General features: G+C 36.3%; 1 protein-coding gene across 32 annotated transcripts in view; it reads left to right on the forward strand.

Moving 5' to 3' along the window:
* The window catches only part of RIMS1 (regulating synaptic membrane exocytosis 1), a 353684-nt gene that overhangs the window by 306079 nt on the left and 24575 nt on the right, over positions 1-23030 (forward strand). For 20 of the 32 annotated variants that reach the window (XM_074861877.1, XM_074861845.1, XM_074861846.1 and 17 more), the window contains one exon: positions 2253-2485. The exons of 11 other annotated variants lie outside the window; for them this stretch is intronic. In XM_074861877.1, coding sequence (XP_074717978.1) covers positions 2253-2485 — 233 coding nt within the window. Of the gene's footprint in view, positions 1-2252; positions 2486-3351; positions 3383-23030 lie in introns of those variants that run through there. One more of the 32 variants, XM_074861876.1, reaches the window with a different exon arrangement.

The raw sequence follows: 23030 nt of genomic DNA on the forward strand, positions 1-23030 counted from the left end.
GACTCCTATGTGGCAATCCCACTTCATATTTTTTCCTGTTACAGTGTTTGCAGAGAAGAAGTAAAACAAGAAATCTGTGTAACTTGAAACAAAAGTTAGATATTTTGTAAAGTTGAGGTTACTGCATTCTGTGAAGAACAATAAAAAGATAGTTATTTAGTGATCATTGCAACTTTAAAAAACAGCAGTATATGTAGCCTATGAAGTAAACATCTGTACTATATTAGGGACATGATTTATATTAAAGCTGAGAAGTTAATAATTATCTCCCTCAAGAAAATCAGTCTCTGTTTTGAAAATGGGAAATATTTTAGAGCATTTTTGTCAATTTGATATTATTTTTAAGTGAACAGAACTAGTTTGCCTTACACAAAAACTTTTCCTTGTTACTTGCGTATTTACGGAAGATGGGTTTTTCTCAGTTTTTTTTAAATGACCAAAAAGTGCAGTTAAAATTCCTCCTAGAATGATTGAATATATGTGTGTGTCTTACATGTGTGTGCTGGGGGAGATCTACAGTAAAATACAGAGGAATTTTACATAGCAACACAAAATACCTATGTCCTTCAGTTTTGGCGTGCAAACCCAAAAGCCAGTCACTAAAATCGCAGTGGGATAGGAGGGAACAAGAGAACCTATTTTAAGCTTAGCTGCCTTAGATGGTCCACTAAAATGTGTTCTGGAGTACTTCAGTGCATCACAGCACCTTGTTCTGTGTGAAGGTAGTAGCTGGTTTTTTATCATCTGAACTTAACAGGAGCACATCCTAAGTGCTGAACATAGTTAAATGCCTGTGCAGAGATTGATAATGATCTTTCTATTCGATGTTGTCTATTCAAGGACTTCACCTTTCCAGCTACTTCTTCAAAAAATTCTGTGGATTTTTGTCTGCTCTTACTTATAGTCACATTAGTAAATCTTGGTAACTGTCAGTAAAACATAATTTAGGTATACATTATTTTATACCTTCCTGGATCTGTCTTTCAACCAGACTGATTTAGGCTTTAGTAGGGCCCAGATCTGCAGAAGTCACAGGATGGCAGTTCTCCCATACACCCCTTCACTTCTCTGTGGCAAGATTTCCAATCTGTCTGAAACATGCCATGACGTAAAGAAGCCTGTGCCTCTAACCCCTCTCTTTCTTAATTTAGGGGAGGGAAGCAGGAGCAGGTCATCACATCTGCTGGGAAGGGAACCTGCTGGAAGGGACAGCAGGACTGTTGTTCAACAAATAAATTCAAAATTTGACTTCAAAATACAGAATTAGTGAAAAAAAAATCCCTAAAATTAGTATGTTGCCAGTAGGGCTACTAATCAGCAATACAGGATCAAGGAATTTCCCACATACTAGGCTGATTTAACCACTACATCTGAAATGAGTCAGGCTGCAGCTTAAATTTCTGGGTCTCTGCAGAGTGATAGCTAACTTGGTATTGCCGTTAGAGCTAGGGCATCGCTTGGTCGTAGTAGTGTTAAGACTGTGTATTAGTATGTCCCGTGTGCATTTGAGAATGTTCTTTAGAGCGTGTTTCTGAATACTTTATCCAGCCTCTATGTACAGGAGCAGAAAAAGGTTTTGTATAGAAACATTCAAATGCAATGTGATAGCTAAAGAAAATCAAACAGAACTGACAGAGCAATTCATCTTTTTGTCAATCAGTGAAAGTTCTAGTGGGTTGTTAGGGTTTTTTGCCTCAAAATTATTTTGCCTTCATACTGTGATTATTGCATTTACCTTTAAAGAAATGAGAGAGCAAAGACCTAAAAATTACTACATTTTATATTATTTCTTTCTGTGAAGTATGAAAATATAGAAGATGGTATCTTCATATCTATTAGGTCTTAAGGCTTTGGTGAACAGTGCCAATAAGGTACGTGTATTAACCTATGTATATTCTCCTGGCCGGTATTCATTTTCTTTGGTCATAAAATTGCTGCTTTATTGCTTTACATATTCTGGGGATATAGACAGTACAGCTCCACATGACTTTTAAATGTTCTGTGTGTCTCTGTAACTCTGAAAAACATGGGAAAGGGTTCATTTTATTTATTTTCATCAAAGAAGTGAAGAACAAATTACAATAATGGAAATATATACTCTGCGGAGCATCAAAATAACCTTTTATTTGTGAACCAAATAAATGAAAATGTATAAAGACTTAAAATTAATTTACTAATTTTAAAAAAAAAGGCTTTTGGAAATGCTGTTACACAGACGAATTAACATGTTTGTTTTTACTTTGTAACTGTAGTACATTTACTCCTAAAATGCAAGGCAGACGGATGGGGACTTCAGGGAGAATCACTAAGAGCACAAGTGTGAGCGGAGAGATGTATAAGCTGGAGCACAATGACGGGAGTCAGTCAGACACGGCTGTCGGCACGGTTGGAACAGGTGGGAAGAAAAGACGTTCCAGCCTTAGTGCCAAAGTGGTTGCCATAGTATCTCGAAGGAGCAGAAGCACATCTCAACTTAGCCAAACAGGTGAGTGAGACACACACTCTTCGGAAACAGGACTCTCACCAAAAGTGGTTTACCGTTATTTCATCTGTAGAATCTGTGTTACGTGTATATGGATATAGATCACTCAGGAGAGAAGATTTTCCAGCTGTAAATAAATTTCTGAGTTATTAATTTTCTTTGATCATTAGGCATCTGCAAGACAAAATATAAAAATGCCTTTTAGAATATGTACCATAACAACTTTCTGTCCTGATCAATGAAAAATGTTTTTGTCTCTTAGAATCCTTGTTTGCAGGTAGGCAAGGAAATGCAAAGCGACGTAAGTGGGTATCAACAGTGGATAATGGTTTGGCTAAGAGCAGCTATTTATGTATAGGAAATTTCTTCTAGCAGAAGAGTTGAGTATGAATGGGGGAACTGATATCTGAGCAGATGAATGGCAGTTATGTAACTCAGATAAAAGGTTGTACCTATAGTGGCAAAAAATATGTTTTTAAAAACTACCTTTGATTTCTTAGTCAGGAGTAAATCCAGTATTTTTTCTTTAAAAACAACACTGACAAATTGGGGTCAGTGATTTCAGATAAATTAGATGACAGCATGATGTTTCATTAGCAACATAAGACTTACAACTCTTTATTGCGACTTCCGAAATCTTAAAAGCTTCATATCTGCATAGCCTGGAGGAACAAAAGCTCATATGGAGAGATACAAAAGGAAAACAAAAATGTTTTAAAGTCCCTGTCCTGCTCCTATTGAACCCCAGTGAAGACTTTTGCTCTTGTCTTCAGTGGGAACAGGACCTGACCCCAAGGCTTCTTTCTTGCTAAAAGAAGGAAGAGGAAAAGCTTCAGCCTAGCATAGAATGTACACATATTGAAGCAGTCCTCTCACATAGTCAGGGTAATCTAAACTGAGGTAAGTAACAATATTGTTTATTTATGTCATCAAATATCTCACCCTTTTACCTTGGTTTTCTTTTATTGCCAAATGAGCAGAAGTGATTCTTTCAAAATGTAAAGCTTGGTCAGCTTTAACAAAAAGATTGTAATACTTTTCTGCACTATCATTTATGAATTTTAAGCCAGAAAGCATGTAATCATACAGTTGGACAAAATGATAGATGTAGTAGGTGTATTTGAAGCCCGGAATTGTACTTAATACTGTGCTGCTCAAAAATGGATTCTGTCTGAATATAGATAGTTGTATACAGTAAAATGTTATTTTAGATTCATCAGAATTAATGACATACTCTTAAAGTAATAAGTGGTATAGTATTATAGAAAGGATTTTATGTTGACGTTTTACTCCACTTACTCTAAAGAACAAAATATTTTAAGAATTTTAAAGAATGTTTTTGTGCTTTGATCTGTCATTCCTTTCTAGCTCCTAAATCTTAGGAATTGCTGTGACAGAGCAAATCTTTGCTCCATCTTACTCATTAGTTCATCTCTGATCAGGAACTGGGGCTGTATGCCTAAGAGGAAGGCACAGGGGGCTACCAAACATAGGATAATTTGCCTTGCATGAGCCCTAACTCACTATTCTCAATGAAGTTAGTAAACTTAAAATAGATACAGTGACTTCCAAACACTTCTTATCATTATCTATTTAAAGCTCAAATGTTACCATTCTTCATAGAAAGACACTACAGCTCTCTAAATTTTTCTTGGTGTAAATATCAAAACAACAGGAATTTTGCAAGGAATGGAGCACCTAAAGTCATAATGAAACTCAAACAGCAAATTAAATATAAAAAGTATGATTATGTATTATACAATGATTGTAAAACAGTTGAGAGTGATACTTTGCCTTACTGTGGCTCAGGCAAGCAGTACTATCTGTGGTATAAGCACAGAAAATGGCATGAAAATAGTGAGTTTTGTCACTCACTATTTTTTAGTTAAATTATGTCAGAAATCAGTGAGTTGAATTAATGTGTTTTTTAGAACAATATACACATAAGACTCAATAGGTTTTCCAAAGAAAATCCATTGTTGGAGACTAAATGCTCATACCTTAAATCAGGGACATGCTTTTCTTCCTTCCTGTAGTGTACAAGAGGGGAGGAGAAATCTAAAACGGTCTAATTCATTTTAATGTGTTGTGCCTAAGTAACTTAATAATGTCTCCACTATTGAGAAGTGAAAAAAAAAATAAATCTGTTTTGACAATATAATATAAACTAGGTCCTTAAAATTGATTATGTGAAAATCAGTTCTAATAGCCAAATTCTGAAGTTTTAAAACCGGTGTGGGCCTCCAAAAAGTGGTGCCAGATATGAACTTCTGCTACAGATCTTCAGTAACTGAAGGTGTGCTGTTGACACAGAGCATACATTTTAAAAGAAGTATAAAAAATACAGAAATATATGTGTAGCCTCCATAGTTCTTCCTGAATTGGTCCTTTTTTTTTTTTTTCCTATGACTTACATGATTGTAAGTCTGGTATGCATGACATATATAGTTATTTGTTTCTGAAAACTCAAAATAGAAGATCAGAAGTAAAACAAAAGGTCAGGTATTTCTTGAAAATTGGAGGTTCCATATTTTTGTGGAACATGTAGATATGAAATTCTAGTTTACTCTTCAAAACCAGTAAAATTAACTTTCATCTTGCTTTTTTTTCATTTGAAGAAATGGTCAATAAGGGCTGAATTTGACTTTTTGTAGATAATTCCTGCTTTTAGCACACTGCACAGGTTTAAGCTTATATAAAAATAGAAGTGTGTATGAAACTGCTACTAGGTAGCTATTATTTCTAAGCATATATTTTGTTTTCAGTTGAAAAAGGAGTGTGTGTGCATGTGTGTGTGTGAGCCTGTACACACATGTATGTGTCTGTATATACACACATGAGCCTCTTTGCATAGATGGGGCAGATCTACTTGCATGTTAGATTTAGAAGGACCAGTAGTTACATTATTTTGTGCACCCTTGTTCAGTGCTATTGGAAAATACTTATTCTGAATATGTGCCTTATAAGATTGTCAATGAAAGAATCAGGTTTTATTTTTATGTAAATCTTCAAGGGAAAATATTTCTGCTGCACTTTCCTTTTGATTATGTTTAAGATTTCATAATACTTTTAGTAACTGTTCATTGAAATAACAAAATCCTTACTTACTATGGTTTGCTCATTTTGCCGACAAACTGGGTAGATTTTCTAGTTAATCAGAAAAAACCTTGTAATCTCCTGGCAGTATTTCTAATGAAAATCCAGCTCTGCTTATGCTATCACAGTTAAAAAAAAGAACAGAAAATAAAAAGGAAAAAAAAAAAAGAAGCAAAATTCCCAGAAAGACCGTAGAAGAAATAAATAGCTCCAGGCATATTCTGTACAATTTTAGTTATAAACCAACTTTTCTAGTTTTCTTTGCCAGCCTAATTTTTGTAAATAAATATATACATATACACAAAACAAATATATAACTGCAGATTTTCTAAATACTTACAGCAACTAAACTTTAAATCATAGGAAAATGATAGGAAAATAGATTATGATAGGAAATCATCAGTTCTTGTCTTGATTTTGTGATACAACACTCTATTCTCCTACAGATCTTCTCATATTATAGTTTCCTGACCAGTGAGTGCTGAGAGCAGTATTGGTCATACTGCATTTTGATTTGGGGTTCTGGGTTTGTTTTGAAAGAGATAAAAACTGTTGCCATAGGAGGAAAGAGTTTTATTACAGAATTTATACCATAAATAGAGATGTAATAATTCATTTCAAAGTAGATGGAGGTAATGGTAGGGGTATCACCAGTGAGATGAGTTCTGGGGAAAAGGAAAAGCTCAATCTCAGGTAAACAGAAGTATTCCCATCACTGGATCCCTCTCAGTTCTGGTACATGCAGAGGTGTGCCTTAAGAAGGCAAAAGGATTCCTCCCTTTTGCTTTCTAACGCCTGGTCAGCAGATAGGGGCACACTTTTCTTCTTTTTAAGTGCTAACAGTGCTTTGCAACCATTCTGACACCATCTTCACCACCTTGCTATCAGAGATTTAGTGGTGTCACATCTCTATGACATATTCAGCCTGATGCAATTGCCTGCTGAGTCAGCAAGACAGACTTTAAGTCAAATGGACAGGATGGCTGGCTGTGGTTTTGTTTGTTTTGTTGAAGGACTTAGAGGATTTTCATTATCGCCACTTCTAATGGAGGCCAACTTTTCTGTCAAAAGCATTGAGTTTAAAAGGAATTACAAAATAATTTGGGAGTGTTTACTTAATTAAGATATCCAAAACATGATAACGAGTCGTCGAGGTTTAGCCTCAGACAGCAACTAAACCCCACCCAGCCGCTCGCTCACTCCCCTCCATTGGCATGGGGGAGAGAATCAGAAGAGTAAAAGTGAGAAAACTCATGGGTTGAGATAAAGACAGTTTAATAGGTAAAGCAAAAGCTGTCCACACAAGCAAAGCAAAACAAGGGATTCATTTACTATTTCCCATCGGCAGGCAGGTGTTCAGCCATCTCCAGGAAAGCAGGGCTCCATCATGCGTATTAGTTACTTGGGAAGACAAACGCCATAAGTCTAAACGTCCCCCGCTTCCTCCTTCTTCCTCCAGCTTTATATGCTCAACGTGACATCACATGGTATGGGATATCCCTTTGGTCAGTTGGGATCAGCTGTCCCAGCTGTGTCCCCTCCCAACTTCTTGTGCTGCACCCCCAGACAGATTGGTGGGGTGGTGTGAGAAGCAGAAAAGGCCTTGACTCTGTGTAAGCACTGCTCAGCAATAACTAAAACATCCCTGTATTATCAACACTGATTCCAGCACAAATCCAAAACATAGCCCCATACTAGCTACTATGAAGAAAATGAAGTGTACCCCAGCCAAAACCAGAACACCAGTATCGATAGAAAGACTGAAAATACCAGCTTTGAAATAAATATGAACAAAAGTACCAGAGATGCGGCTGGTGAGCTTTTTGAGACATGGGCTCTTTTTTCCAAATATGAGTTCTTTGAGGCTACTTTTATTTTCCAAGGTGCTCAGCACCATTAATGTCATTATTCTGACTAGTTTTCCATTGTCATTGCTTGAGAGACATTAGTGATCTCATATAAGATAAAGGTGAGACTTTGCCTGGAATATTGTATACTGTTTCCATTACTAGCTCAAAACAGATTAGAGTGGAAGAGATGCAGAGAAGGAGAGCTAAGGAGCTTGGAAGGATGGGGAGCTTTTCCAGTCTCACGTTACACATATCAAGTCATTTTTCTAAATGGAAATACCTTGCAATGTTTATGGTGTGAATCACCATGAGATATTTCTATGTAAGAACCAAAGTTATTTGCTGTCCATCTCCTGTTTGTGAAGTTTAATGTCAGCAACCTGAAATGAAGCTGTAGGCTTCATTATCATTTGAGAGAGAGCTTACACACCCTGAAGTGGAGCTGAAATCAAGTATTGTCACAAGGTGAAAACAAAGTGAAAAAAGACTGTGTTCACTTATGTGCATCTGTGAACTGGACATTTGTAAGGAATCTTTAAGTGTCTGTCTGCTCCACTGAGGAAGTAGCTGGCAACCTGAGCAAAACTATGTGAGAATCTTATAACTTATTTCCCTATGTAAAAATTGCACATGTCCTCACATGAAATTCCCTGCTACAGTATATTTTCTGTAATTTCCTGTAATTTTCCCATTAAGGAAGTGGCTTTCTGTATATTCTTTTGAATTAAATTCCAAATTCCCAATTTTAGAAAAGATACCATCATCTAAGTGAGGAAGTTGCCATTGAATGGTGATAATCTTGTATTCCACAGTACAGCTGCGCTCCTTTTGTGTGCTCACTCCAGCTTTAAGAACACCTCTTCCATCTGGTTGACTGCCCCACATTTCACCTTCTAAGACTGATCTTAGGAAGGCTTTCTCTCATGGTTTGGTTGGATGACTGAAGTTTAGGTAAACACTTAGAAAAAACAACCCCATCCATTACACAAAATGTCCTCTAGTGGTGGAGAATGTGATGATTCACTGGAGATACTTAGTGACTGTTAGCAAGCACCACTATGCTGTGGTAAAAATAGCACTGCCTGGGAAACATGGAAATTAGGCAGAATAAAGAAGTCTTCCAGCTTGGAGCTACATCATTTCAGAGTGGACACTGCTAGGAAAAAAAAAAAATCTCAGTTTTTCATTTTCGCAGTCTGTGTTTGGTAATGCTGGCAGGGATAATTTTCTGTCCATCCTTGTAGTAATTTTATAATACAAGAGATTTCATACAGGTCTAGATAGTATGGACAAATAAAGTGGATAAATCAAAAATAAAATATGCTGGAGGGTGGAGGCCTTTGGGATAAGGAGGGGTTGTTTGTTGTCTTTCTTGAGAAAGCTATTGCTTCTTTCCATAATTTTGTTACTTATTTACAAGGGTTGTGACAACCTTTTCTTGCAGTGGCTTTTTTTCTTTTTTCACATTTTGTTTTGATTGATTGAGTCTCAATTATAAACAATGACAAGGATGCATTTCTAAGCATGTTTCTTTTACCTCATAACATCTGAGTTTATTGGTTTTTTACTGTAGTGAAATAAATTGTGCTTATGTAAAACAATTACATTTATTTGATAAGAAAGCTGAGTGCTAGACAGAAGTTCAAAAGAGTTATTTTGCCTAGACTTCAATAAATCATGTATTATTATTAGACTGGATGGAAAGCATAGAGATCAGTAAGGAATACTGGATGTCAGGAAGAAACTGGTTAGGAGGGAGGCATCAGCTGGTTTTATTAAAACAAGAGCCAGAGAGTGCTTACTGGTTGAGTTTCTAAGACAAAAACCACAGGCAGATTTCATTAATCTTTTAATGAGTGGTAGTGTGTATGCTGCTGAAAAATGCTGATGATACTGGTTTGAAAGTATGTCAGCTTCCAGTTGATACAGAGGAAGGACTGATGAACTTGAAGACTAGAATAGTAGAACTCAGATAAAATGTGATAATGCAGATTGCAAGACCATTCCTTTTAGAATGACTAACGAAAAATTCCAGATGCAATCTGGGAGCTCTGTCATCTAGAAGAAACAGGAGGAGGGAGGAGAAAGATGTGGGTATAATAAAAATCACAGGATGAATGTAAGCTATGTATAAGATCTGGCCAGGGGAAAGGCAAATGCTATCCTGGGTGCATCAAGCAAGGTGTTTCCTTGGAGAGCTAAGAAAATCATTGAATGAGGAACAGCTGACAGCTCATCTGGAACTGGTCACTCAGCATTCAAGAAAATGAATGCTGGATGTTTGTGGAATTGAGACCTTGAAGGATGATTTATTGCCTGATTTGTTCAGCCTATAAAAATGGAGGCTGAACAGGGATATGATTGTTCTGTAAGAATGCAGTGAGAGTAAACATCAAAAAGGCAGAAGAGTTTTTGAAGCTAAAGGGCAGCACCATCAGAAACTGTGGCAAAAGAACAAAAAGGTATAAACTAGTTATGAATAAATTTTGTATTTGTCTCGAAATGACAATAAAGTTTCTAACAGTCATAAGAGAGAGAGAGGTATCTTAAGCCTCTCAAAGCATTTAGCGCACTAAGGATGAAACAGACCTTTTTTTGTTTCATATCTTGCATAATATCCAATTGCTGTTTTCATAGGATTTCTTTTTTTATGTTCTTTTGTATTGCCATCTCCTGTTAATCCAGATGAAAAGCTACAACATCTCAAATTGTCTAATGGTAGATTCAGAAAATGATCTTAAAAGTCAAAATTACCATGAGTCTTACAGCTATACAGTTACCCCACAGGTTTAGTGTCGCCTTCCGTAATTCACCTGTTGTTCACTGTTGTAGAGGTGCATTTCCAAGTATTTGCTTGCATTGGGCATTTATCTCTGCAAGAATGTTTGGCATTTACACTTAAGCTCCCTTACGTACAGATACTTCTGGTTTATCTTAAGTCTACATATTTTACAAATCTTCTCCTTAATTAGACTGTGTGTACTTGAAAAGTAACTTTCTGCAGCCTAGCAGAAGCGTGGTGGTCTGCCCTGCAGCTTGCTCATTAGCCTTGTTCGCCTGTTCAGTATTATCTCTGTGAGAGTCTTTCCCATCTGGGTTATTATTTTTCCCAGAGCAGGACATTAGTGTTTGCTTTGCATAGTTACGGTGATATATGAGGACAAAGGCTCTGTTGCATAAAAAGAAGAATGGAGGGAGATTGACATTAAGATGGATTTCTCTTTTCAGCCAATCTAAAAAAAGTCTGTAGTGCAGCAGCAGGGATGGTAATGGTGCCTTAGGGACATCACAGGATCTGGGCTCTAAACCTCACACCCTGGTAGCAAAGAGCACCACCCTGAACCCAGCAAAAGCTTCATACCGATCCCAAATGCACCCAAATGTTTCTGCAGCAGGAGGGGGAAAATGGACAAATGGATAATAATACTAAAAACAAAGAAGAAGACTTGATTATTTTTGTAAGAGGAACTCTTTGTTCTAGTAATGATACTTAATTCTTTGAAACTATTGAGTGAATGTAAGCATGTTCTCTTCTATTTACTGTTGCCGTCTAGCTGAGGAATTCACTACCCTTAATAGAAACATAATTCAGTTCCAGTTACTCATCTTCCAAAAGATTTCCTAATAAGGGCTAGTATTTTCAAACAAAGTCCTGCCGCTCTGTTCAGTTAGTGTTACATGTGGGTCTTTTCCTTTTTCCTGAAATATAAATTTTGACTTTGTATCCTGTTATGTAGTTGGTTGACTTGTACTCATTTGTACTTGTATTCATTTGCTTTTCTATCTATTTGCAATTTCTCCCTAGATTTTTTGACAGAGATGTTACTACAGTTACAACTGTACTTCAGGCTATTTCCAATCTATAAGTAGCATGGGGTTTAGGAGAATTTATTGCTTTCCAAAAGTGTAATCTTCATTTTAGCTAAGATATGACATACATGTCTTGCAGAACTGTAATTTTAAAATATGTCTAATATATTTAATAAGTGTAGCTTCACTGTTATGTTTCTATTGTATTTTTTATGAAATGTTTTAGAGAAAGAGCTACTGATAATTCTGATGGTATTTAACTGAGCTTTGTTTAAAGAGGTTTTTTATCTGCTTTTTCATCTGATTCACACTGCAGTCACAAGTTTTACTTTGTGCAAGTATAAACACTGAGTTGAAATATCAAAATTATGACAGAAAAAGGAAATAGAGCAATGCCAAAGTAATACCAAGAGGGAAAAAAATGTATACTATCTTCACATTAAACATTTCTTCATAAATGCTTATCTGTAATAGAATGTCAGCATTAAACTTGAGCTTTATTACTCTTCATATACTTCTTGCCTGATCAAGTGCACAGTTTGTGGCTTTCTGGAACTTGTGGGATTTTGTCGAAAGGTTTAGAGTACCTGCAGTCATCTAGAGGAAAAATACTCTCATTCTGTGGCACAGGAATGAACTCCTGTCTCACAGAAGAATAAAGACCCCTTTGTTTAGAGTCAGATGATGTAGCTTAATTTTGATAGACCTGAAATATTTTTTTTTTCCTTTCCAAAGCAGTCCTTTTCTTAACTAACATAAACTTTGATTTTCATTTGAATGAGATAGCCTGTTTAGCATGAAACAACTCAGTCAGTTTTTAAGTATTGATTTGGGAGCTCAGACTTACTAGTTTAAAACTGGGAAGAATAGAAATAACTGGATTTGCAGTATGTCCTTCACAGGATTGTCCCAAGTGTCTAGATGAAGTTTGGGGCAGAAGTGACTTGTCATATACAATCGTCTACTCAAATGGCTACTCAAGATTCTGTTAATGTCACCATTTTTTGTTGAATTTTGCAGGCCTTTTCCTTGGTGCTTTTAGTAAATGTAATACAGAGTTCCAGAGAGCAGATCAAAATATTGCACAGAAAAAGAAATTTTGAAATCCAGCCAGTACATTATAGTATTTCTTACAAACCATTTATGGTATTATTTTTCTCATGTAACTGAAGAATTTGCAATAGTTTAAAAAATGTTTTAAAACTATTCTTAATTCTTCCCTGCAAACACACAACTGAAATTTTCTTTGCACTTTTCTTTTACAGATCATGTTTGATATTTTGCTTGCTTGCTTGTAGCTTCAGTGTGGCAAGTCAGGGACAAAATGGGTCTTTACATCTAAATATGGGCAGAGATTCTTCTTCGATTCCATAGAAGTATTTCAAATACTGTTGTATTACAGTACAGTACAATATCTCTACATCCATTAGGGCCAAGAAATTATGTAATTCTGGATCTTTTAGAAAATGAAACTGACTTTTAAAAATCTTGACCTTTTTTTATAAAACATTTATAAAAATGTATGGTAATCATATATTTGATCATAAGATATTGGCAGGCTGAGTTTAAAAAATGTTTATTTACCTGAATGCAAAGAATCATTAGATTCAGAGACACTATTTAATCCCATTTAGCACTTTTACATGTGAATGTGAGGATGAGCTGTGAGGGATTTTTTGGTAATTTTTTTTGACTAGGACTAGAACTGTTAGCAATAGAATCCAAATGAAACACAGTAAACCTAACGTAAGACAAAAAGGAGGATCAACAGGTGTTTTAAAGGGATTTTCAAGTATACTAATGATTAGTAATAATAATAATAAAGCTTGCTGCTTTTATTGCAGCTGATGATGGTAATGTACTTATAAAAAATCTGTATACATACCTGTGATGTAACAATTAGTCTGCAATACAGATAATAGCCCTTAGATACTCTGAATTGTGTATCATAAGTAATGAAAATACACAGAACCTAGTAAAATTATGAAAAAAATGTTCATAGGATTTTCTGAAAAATAATTTGAAAGTTTTTTGGCAAGTCATTAAGTTGGATGAAAAAATATTTCAAATCTAACAGTTTATGATGTCCATCTTGAAAGGACACAATTCAGCTTGAGTATTTCCTTAAATAAGAATAAATGTGAGTGACATTTTAAAACAAAATGCTGACAGCATCAGATAAAGCAGGTATCAGTTCACAAAACATTTCAGTGTTGCTGAATCTCCTTTTCTTTTTTCTGAAAAAAATACTCAGCTGAAGAATTTCATCCAGCTTGGCAGAGCCATGTTGGTACATTGTTTCCCCATGTAGGAGGTCTGCATATGAATAGGAAAGCATCTGGGCAACAGCCACCCTGCACAGCATGTCTGTTCAGTGAGCACACCTAAGGTACCAGTCCAAAAAGCTACTCCCTCCTCCAGTACTTTTTATGGATCATGAAGGGAAGTTGGGTTCAGCTGGCTGAGACCCTTATAACACCAGCATTGCAAGACAGGAGAGGACAGATGACAAACAAGGACAGTCACTGGCCTTGTTCCCACATGCATCAGTCTGGCAGCATATCTGCTAGCCAGGGCTATTGGCCCGTTCAATGTTGACTTTGTTTCCAAGAAGAGAAGGAGCAGCAGTCTAGTGTAAACTGTGTGACAAAGGAATTTGATCTCTGATTGTATAACATTTATTGCCCACAGTGCTCTCCATACTTTAGATGGCATATAAATTAAATTAACATAAGTAATAACCACTCTGGCAAGTCTTAAAATAGAACAAAGATAGAAGAGATGAAAACGAGCACATCGTATTACTTGCTAGTCCAAACTTGCTTCCTGCCAACCAATCTGATACACAAAGAGAAGGGAGAAAAGGGACTGAGGCACCCAATGAATTTATGCTTCTTCAGAACAAAGCTTGGCTCTTCAGTGGCATCCTCTTGCCTTTCATGTGTAAACACTGCTCAGGAGCAGTGGGGTTTATCCCATGGAAATGACAGCTCTCTGTGCATGTGAATTACTTTCATCAAAACATAGCAGGTGTGATTTCTTTTTAAGGAAACAAATCAGAGACTAGTGAGAATTTGCAGAGGTTTATACTTGAATGTGCATTTTTATTTTTACACTGTCTTTTTGTTTTCCTTTGTACATGTCTTGGTATTTCAAGTGTTTAAATTAATCTTTCAGTGATTTTTAGCCACTCCATTTGACTAGCCAGTTCATTGCATCTGCTAAATTTTCATCAAATTGCCAAGAAAAGACAAAGAAAAAAATCATCCTAACAAGTTAGAGATGTTGGGATCTCTAAGTCATTGGCATGTTGTCAAAGTGCCAATATTTTTATCAACTGTGGCATATGTTTACAGTTTCATCAGCGTTTTGAATGTGCCAATTTTCTTTAGTTTGATAAGTGTGTGATTTTTAAAATATGATGGTCATATAACTTCCAAAAGGGGGCCAATAGTGTAAAAAGTTTGTTTAAATCTGTATTGGTTTCTATTGCAGTTAGGTGCTATGTATATTAGTTATTTGGTATAACTTACTATGAGTAAGGCATGGAAATGAAAATGAAGTTGAATTACTGTTTCCTGTTGTACAGAACTCAATATAGTTACTTAGACCTCAGTAAACAGTACATGTTGCCTCTATACATCCTCAGGTCTCTGTTGGAAGGTTCATCCCTGAACTTGCTTGAATTTACTAAAATTTGACAATCTGTTTAGATTTTCAGACTGAAGCCTACAAATATTTAACTGCAGTGTCATAGACTTAAGACATTCAAAGAATTGAAAGAGTAAACTACAGTAATTTTTTTCAATGATCTGTTGTGTGTTTATCCTCATAAGTTACCTGAGAATTGCTTTGAAATTACTTAGTCCTTGATGCTCACATACAGACACTCATACATAGTTTATTTCATTTACCCATATAGTCATTTTTCATATTGTACAAATTCAGTTTCTGGTGCCTGATAGCTTCAAAAGCATTGCTTTACAAGAAATCTTAGAAATGAGATGTTGTACTTCTGGGAAGCTTTAGATGTCTGGTAATCCCTGCAGAAATTCCCTGTGTGATAGAAGATTGACCAGTCAGAATTGCCCACCCATTCCTGCTGGTTTCTGAAAAATTCAAGATTTGATATTACTGAAGAAGAGGCAGAAGAGTCTGTATGAGAAGGCAATGTGAGGTAGTGCCTCTTTGCACTGTCAGTACCAAGAAGAAAGCTGCTTTACTCTCCTTTGAGCATTCTTGCTGCCTCCTCCCAGTCTCCTCATGGCTTATAGCTCCTGAGTGCTGTCAGTCAATAACAATCCAAGGGGGTTAATGCTGAGCAGTTGTCTTTCTGCTTTACTTTACTTCTGTGATTTGAGAAGCACAGAAGTTTCGTGGTTAGGTAAGATAGGGTGGCTGCCCAAAACAGACACACAGCTTCTGTTTCTGAAGCTTGAGTTAACTAGGTAACTTACTTCAGTTTTAAATGGTGCTTGTAAAATATCAGTGTGAAACGGTATGGAAAGCTTATTTTTTTAATGGTGGTGTTTGTGTCTTTGGGATAAAGATCAGTGTCTTGGGAATACATTTATTTGTAATGATTTCTCTAGTCCCAGAACAGAACTTGTCAGATTGACAAGTTATCTTAACGCAGGTACATGCAAATGGATTTCCTGTTTATAAAGCAGGTTAAAATATCTGAAACGCTCTTCCAGGGAGGAATCTCAAGGGCTGCTGTTTTGATTAGTTTTGCTTTCACATGACTGTTGATGGCTTTATTTATAGCTCTTCCATTTGATTGGATTTGATGGTGCAAAGTGTTCTTTCTCAGAGCGTGGACAGACTGAAACGCTGAATTAGGTATAGATGTGACCTAGGATTTATGTATAAAAGTAAATCAGATTCACCCATCACTCTCCCTTTGAAAATTATCGTATTAACCATCTTTTCTCCTGCCTGAGCAGCTCTTTTCTAGAGTTCATGGTCAGGGCAGGGTGGGAGGATTTCTTTGACAAGACTCATCTGCTTTCTTCAGTCTGGACTCCAAAGTGACTAAAATGTTAATGGGGAGGATGTCCAAGGGGCATTGAAAACAAACTCCAGGGTATATACACAGTAGGGTTGGCTTGCTTTTTGCATACTAAAAGTATTCTGTTGAAGTTTAGTATTTATTGATAAGAAAGGAATAATTTGCCAGGAAAACATTTTGAGGGAGTCAGTTGTCTTTACCTTAGAGGCATACTATGTTAAGAACCAATTTCATCTGCCTATGTAGAGGTACTCCACAGCACTGTGGAGTGGTCACTTAAGAAAGGTCACACACAGGATCTGATTAACCTAGTAATCGAAGTCTTTCTCTGGAGTCTCAGTAATGGCACTTGTGAGGCACAGCCACTCTAAAAGCTGGGTGTGACAGAACTGAGTTGCATTTATATTACACTTATTTCTCCTCTGATGTGAAAAAATTCACAGCTCTGGCAATAGGTTCATATCACAGCAAGAAGACAGTTATCATCTCTAGCATGTGTTGGAACAGGCAACTTTGATATATTTATGCATGGATTATAGAGCCAGGTGAGGTCTTAGCTGTTAACAGATGAACCATTTTCATTGGGGAATCCAGGAGAAAAAGTGACTGAGAAGGTGACATAGAAGCTGTGGTGGATTTGAAGAGCAGTTCACAGTTTTACTTTAGCGTCACTTACATAGTCATAAATACAGTTTTATTTATTTTTGTTCAGGCAGCATTTTTATGCTACATGCCTGGGTACAGGTCTTTACCCCTTACTCTGCTTCAAGGGGATAGACATGTTTGTGGCCAACTTGGGAACAGTGGCAAGAAATTTGATGGGATCCCAAAGTTCCCCTTTTAGCCAAGGTTCAGGCTTTCCCAGTCTGCCCCACAGTAGTTTCTGGTCCAAAGTCTGCCCATAGCCAAAATCCCAGGTCCATTAAATTGTCTTGCATTTATTTTGGAGCATGTGTTTTTAAACATCTGACTGTTCCCCAAATATTCAGAAGAGTGACTTTTCCCAGTAACCACCTCCAGATTGTAACAGATTGCTACTTAAAGTTTACTGATTTGGGCAGGGGGATACTCCGAAGAGGGCAAAAAGCCCCACTTCAGTTCTAGTCATTATGACCCAGAAACGAATCTTCCTGTACAAATGTTGGTGACTGAATATTTGACATCATGGATGGTTTCATTTATGTGGCACCATTCTGTTGCATGTGGTAGCTGCTTTTATTGCTTTACTTGCTCGGGAAAAAAAAATAATCTGAGGCTGTGTCTAGAAAGACTTGAGCACAGACCTTTCAGCCACTAATTCCCACTTATCCTGCTTATTTCTTCAAGGAATCCCATGTGTCCATGTCTCTCACACCAGGCTTTTTCAATACACCCATATGGTATCACCTGTGCTTCAGGAGCTGGAGAGGAACTGTGGCATAGAGAGCAGGAACCTGCCGTTGACAACTAGAGTGACATCGTTCTTCAATGTAGCATACCAGGAGCTGTATTCATAAAGAGTAGGCTTAGTCTGAGCAAATGTAGGTGTCCGCAAAGTAACTGTCAGTTCATCACTTCAGGCTTGCTTTTTAGCCAGCAGAGAAATCTACACTTCTGCGCATGGCTTATCATCCTCAAGTAAATATCTGAGATAGTAAAAATGAATTGCACCCTGAAATGTCTTTCTATATGCTCTAGAAGGAGTCTGGCACAACTAGCTCCAGTACAGCATCTACAGACACGTAAAGTTTAGTGAGCTGAGTCCTACTTAGGTTGTGCACAGGCCCCTTTCTTTCTGCTCCCAGCCCTTTCCTTGGTTCCCCTTCAAAGGCCAGCAGTAGCAAGGGCTTCAGCTGCCCAGTCCTTCATCCCCTGTAGCTGAATTCTGCAAGGTTTTCTGTTGCCCCTCTTGCACACAAGAGAGGCACACAACAGCACTGCCTAGAGAGAAGAGGTTTTAAGAAATGACCCAGCTGCTGAGCTACACAAAATAGATACTTTCTTGATGCAGTGTGACATGCAATAAGCAAACTGTGTCACAGCATCAGGTTTGATCCTCATGTTGCTGCATGATAGCAAAGTTCAAATTACAAATTCAAGAGTGCCTTTGGCACACTTACAATGAAATTACCACTTTTTAAATAGGGCACGTTTTTTCATTGGTATGACTGTCTTAAGTTTTCTGATGCTACTTTTGTAGGAGATCAGATAATGATCTTACTGAGATGAAGTAACTCTCTACCTTGTAAGCGGTTTCTCTCATTTGCTCTGCTGATTGCTCAGCATCCATAAGAGCAGAAGGATTTGTTTGCAGATGTAAAGTCAGAGTTTTCTAAGTCTCTGTGTGAATGCTAATCAAGATTTACATATATGTGTATGTCTATTTTATATTTTTGTATTAATTGTTTGCATGAAGGGAGCCATTAAAATGTTTATATAAAGGATAGTGAGCTTGTCAGCCTCAGAAGAAAAGTACTGATGTGAAAAACCTTTAGAAAGTCCATTGGTTAATTGTTTTAAATGTGATCAGAAGAAATAAGGGAAGGCAGTTTTACGTCTGATGATCTCCTTAAATACCTTACCTTTTCTGAGAAGCAAATGTCATAATCAAAACTAACACTATGTAATTGGTATAAATCTTTCCAGTCAAACCAAAAATTGAATAACTGTGTAGATGGAAACGACACAGTGAATTGTATTTTTATTGTAACTCAAATTAGTTGCACTCCCAGCACAACTGTCATGATCCAAGCCATTGTCATCAGTCAAGCAGAATATGTAATAACAGCATTGTCCTGTGATACCTTGTTTATGATGGAAATGTAAGTACTTTCACTAATAATATTCTTTTTTTAGTGTTATCATTAACAAAAATATGACTTTTTTTCTATTATGTGACACTGCCAGTTTCTACAAGCTGGGAATATGATAATGCTTTTAGTCTTCAAAGGGCAATCAGAGAGCACAGCAAGCCGCAATGTGCTGTTATTCATGTAGTGCTGCCATATATTTGGTGCTGGTATAATGAGCAGTAAATATGCTATCTTAGTTTTACTTGGGGCCGGGGGGATGACTTTTACATGTTAATGCTTTTGTTCATACTATGCTTTTTTACTATTGTATTAATATTACTTCTCACATATAATTGCAAATAGTGGTGCTGAAAGAGCAAAAATATTTGGACAACATGAACTTCAGTTGAGTTAAAAGTGAGGAAAAGAAACAGGCAAATCAAATGTCCAGTTGGATCAATGATTGGTCCCAAAAGGAGGGCTGAATGATGTCAGTTTAGGGTGACAGATATGATATCTCCTGACTTTCTTCTCATCTTTTACTCTTTATCTGTGTTTATGTGGTACCTATCACTACAATATTGTCAATACTTACAACAGAAGCCATGTGCCACAGAGGAAGTAGGACCATCAGTGTTTTGTAAAAGTACTGTGAATGAAATGAAGTTGCGAAATTGAGAAGTGAACCTTAATGCATCACAGCATTACTTTTTCACTTAAAGACCTTCCTTCTTCTTACAGGCATGCTAGTCAGCATGTTACATGCACGGGTAGTTTCTCTTTATGCATAAAAAGTTCTCTTTGTTGGTGTGATATGCTTATTTTTAAGAAATCAATTGCTCTTGAGAGCTTGGTGCTGAAAACTCCTATTGATTTCAAGGCTTAAGAATTTGGTAACCCGGTAAGACTGTTCTGTAGAATAAATGGATGACCTTTTGCAGGTTGTTTTTTTCTGTTTGTTGTCTGAAGTTTTCTATCCTGTTCAGAGTTGCAGTAGCATTATAGCAATCATTTTGGAATCCCAACCGGAGCAAGAACTTCTATGGCTACTATGTAAACATGTACTGTTGAACTTCACTTTGTAGTGCAATTTATTTTATGCTTTCTTAATTTATGTTCTGACTTTTATAGTTCATGTCAGACCTCTTTAATAGTAGTGATGGTTTTTTGTTCTTTGCGTTGTTGGCAGTCACAGACCTTAAAGCATTTTATGAAGGAACGGTAAGTGCCATTGTCCCATTTTAATGAGGAGCAAACTTCAGGACTCAGAGTGACCTACTGAAAATCTCACAGTCTGCAGAAGAGCCAAGACTCCCTAAAAATTTATGGCTGTAATTACCAGATTAAAAAATATTTGTAAATGTTTAAAGTACCTAGAAGCACATTATAAGAGACATCGTAATCTCATTGAAATGGTGCTGGAAAAGAAACAGCCCAGAGTGCCCACAGAGTGTGCATGTATGTGTGTGAGCACGTGTGTGTAATCTTTAGTTAGGGGTATTGTTTTAAGCAAAGATTCCATGTGACCTTAAATGGCCATATATTAAAATGTGTCTAAATATCACTTACATATTAAACATGTTTAATAATGTTTACAGTACAAACTAGGACAGTGTTAGCTTTCTTGAAATGAGAATCTATGGTTGAAAGCAATATAATGTTTGATCCCTACAACATGTTAAAGTAAGACTCACCTCTGTGCTGCTGGGATATAATGTGGGTCGTGCATACATTCATCCTTGGCTTCATTTAGCATCTTCATTTCTCGTGTCCTCCTAATGAGAATGTTTCTATTTAGGGGATTTCAGTTAAATACTCTACAAGGAAGGACTTGCTTTAAAGGTTACAGGTTAATACTACAGATTATTCCCTGCAGTGTAAAATTAGCTAAATGAACAAGTGGTAGTACCTGATTACCTGACATATTTTAGTGATATTATAAAAGGTATGTTGACCACAGGCTGAGTCAGGACTTCACTGTAAGAAGATCCCTGAAATCTTTTAATCTCGTAAACTCAGTTGAACTGTGAAGAAATGCACAAGATATGTGGACAGCTCATTAACTAAATTAAAATAATTACAAATAGATTCATCCATCACTGGGTAGCCTTGAAAATGTGTATGTTTATACTCACATCCTATTGACCATTCTTTCAGCTCATGTTTTGTACCTCAGAACATAGTGTGGTGACATTTGTTATCTTGCTTGGTGGCACAATAATGAACTCTCTGTAACAAGACCTTTTTATTCAGATTGCTAGATTTTCTATCAAAATAATAGCTTATCACTGTCATAAATTATCTTTTCAAAATACCTGAAAACACTGTCATTACCTGCCTTGCTGAATAGGAAGATGGCATGATAAGAGATCACTTAAGTGTATGCCATATGTTCTCCTTTTCCTTTGTAATTCTGAAGAAAAGCAGATCAGAATTTCACCCTGATTCTGGGTTGTTTTATATTTATTACTGTGTTGTTGGGATGAATAGAAAAGATTATAAACTCATGGATTGTGAGTTATATTAAAAACATAATATTATTTTACATAAATCATATCCTAGTAGCTAGGTACTTGTAATTATTTCAGATTTTCAGGCACCACTGTGCTGGAGCAGGGTTTTATTTTTGGTTTCTGAAGTGCATTGTTTTCCTCACTGTTGAAATACCATATTGTCACATTACAAAAACATTGGAAGTTTTATGTAAATATGATGCATTAAGTATCCAGATGAGGATGAGGTCCAGTCCTATGTATGTTTCACAGGGAGTAGTCCCATGGAGATGTATCTACACATGATGAACTTGGACCTTGGTGAAAATTCTGTGTGCTTTTGTGAAAGAGTATCTAAGACATAAAAACCCCACTTCTTCCAGATACAGAGGAAAAGAAAATACTCAGTAGGACTATGCACTTTGGATTTGTTTTAAATTACCCATGCTTTTATATTTAGTTTGATATAGTTGATGAGCCTGTGTAACCCAAAGTTCCTCTAAAGATGACGGTAAAAGGTATAGAAAAGTTAAGGCATTTGAAAATATTTTGGTATTCATTGTGCATCTTTCTCTTTCCCAACTTGGCATACGCATAATGCAGTCTTCAGAGAAAGACCACCACTGGACAATGGTGTCCAATCAACACTTAGAAACATTGCTTTTACTTAAAATTTTCTGTGCAAGAAAACATAAATTATTGTAAGAAATTTTCTGACTGTATATTGGATGTTCTTTACTTGAGAGAAATGCCTTCAGTTTACCTCTAGAATTTTTTTGTTAAAAAGTAAATACATGTATTTAAAGCTGAGGAAAATAGGAGATACTGTGAATATATATATTCTTTTGGAAACTGTGTGCAATCAGGCACATTGTATGAAAGAATTACAAAGTAAAATAATTTTCAGATTTGAGTCATCTTTCGGTGTCATTGGCTCCTGTTGCCACTGAAATGCACATCAAAATGCACTTCAAAAGAAACGAGATTATCTTCATTGCATATCTTCAAGTTCTGCATCACTAAGGGATAGGGTAAATCCTGCGATTGCAGTCTCCTTTTCAAAAATTTCCTCTTTCTAATACTTGACAAACTAGTTTTGATATTTTTCATAGTTTCAAAATGGTGTATTAATAACATATAATAATTATTATTTAAAGGCTCTAAAATAATTATTATACTAACTATGTGTGTTACTTAAGCTTATTCAATGTTGCTTCTATATTGTTTCTTTTTCTGGCAGTAACTATATCATTTAACTTACCAAGGAGCTTCCCAAACTTTGTCTTTTGTGATTATTTGCATGTTCTTGATGTCATCTTTCATTATGATTTTATTAGAAGTTGCCTGCCAATTAGCTAGTTTTATTACGTCCATTCATTCTTTACTTATTCAGGAGGGTCAGGAGGGTAGTAATATCAATTTTACATAAATGAGCCAGGGTTTATGCACATTTTCTTGTTTGTTGTTTTCTCTCCAGTGAAGTTTTGAAATCTGATATATTATAGAGGCTATAATAAC

This window comes from Strix uralensis, chromosome 3 (assembly GCF_047716275.1).
Source record: "Strix uralensis isolate ZFMK-TIS-50842 chromosome 3, bStrUra1, whole genome shotgun sequence".
Classification (NCBI taxonomy): Eukaryota; Metazoa; Chordata; class Aves; order Strigiformes; family Strigidae; genus Strix; species Strix uralensis.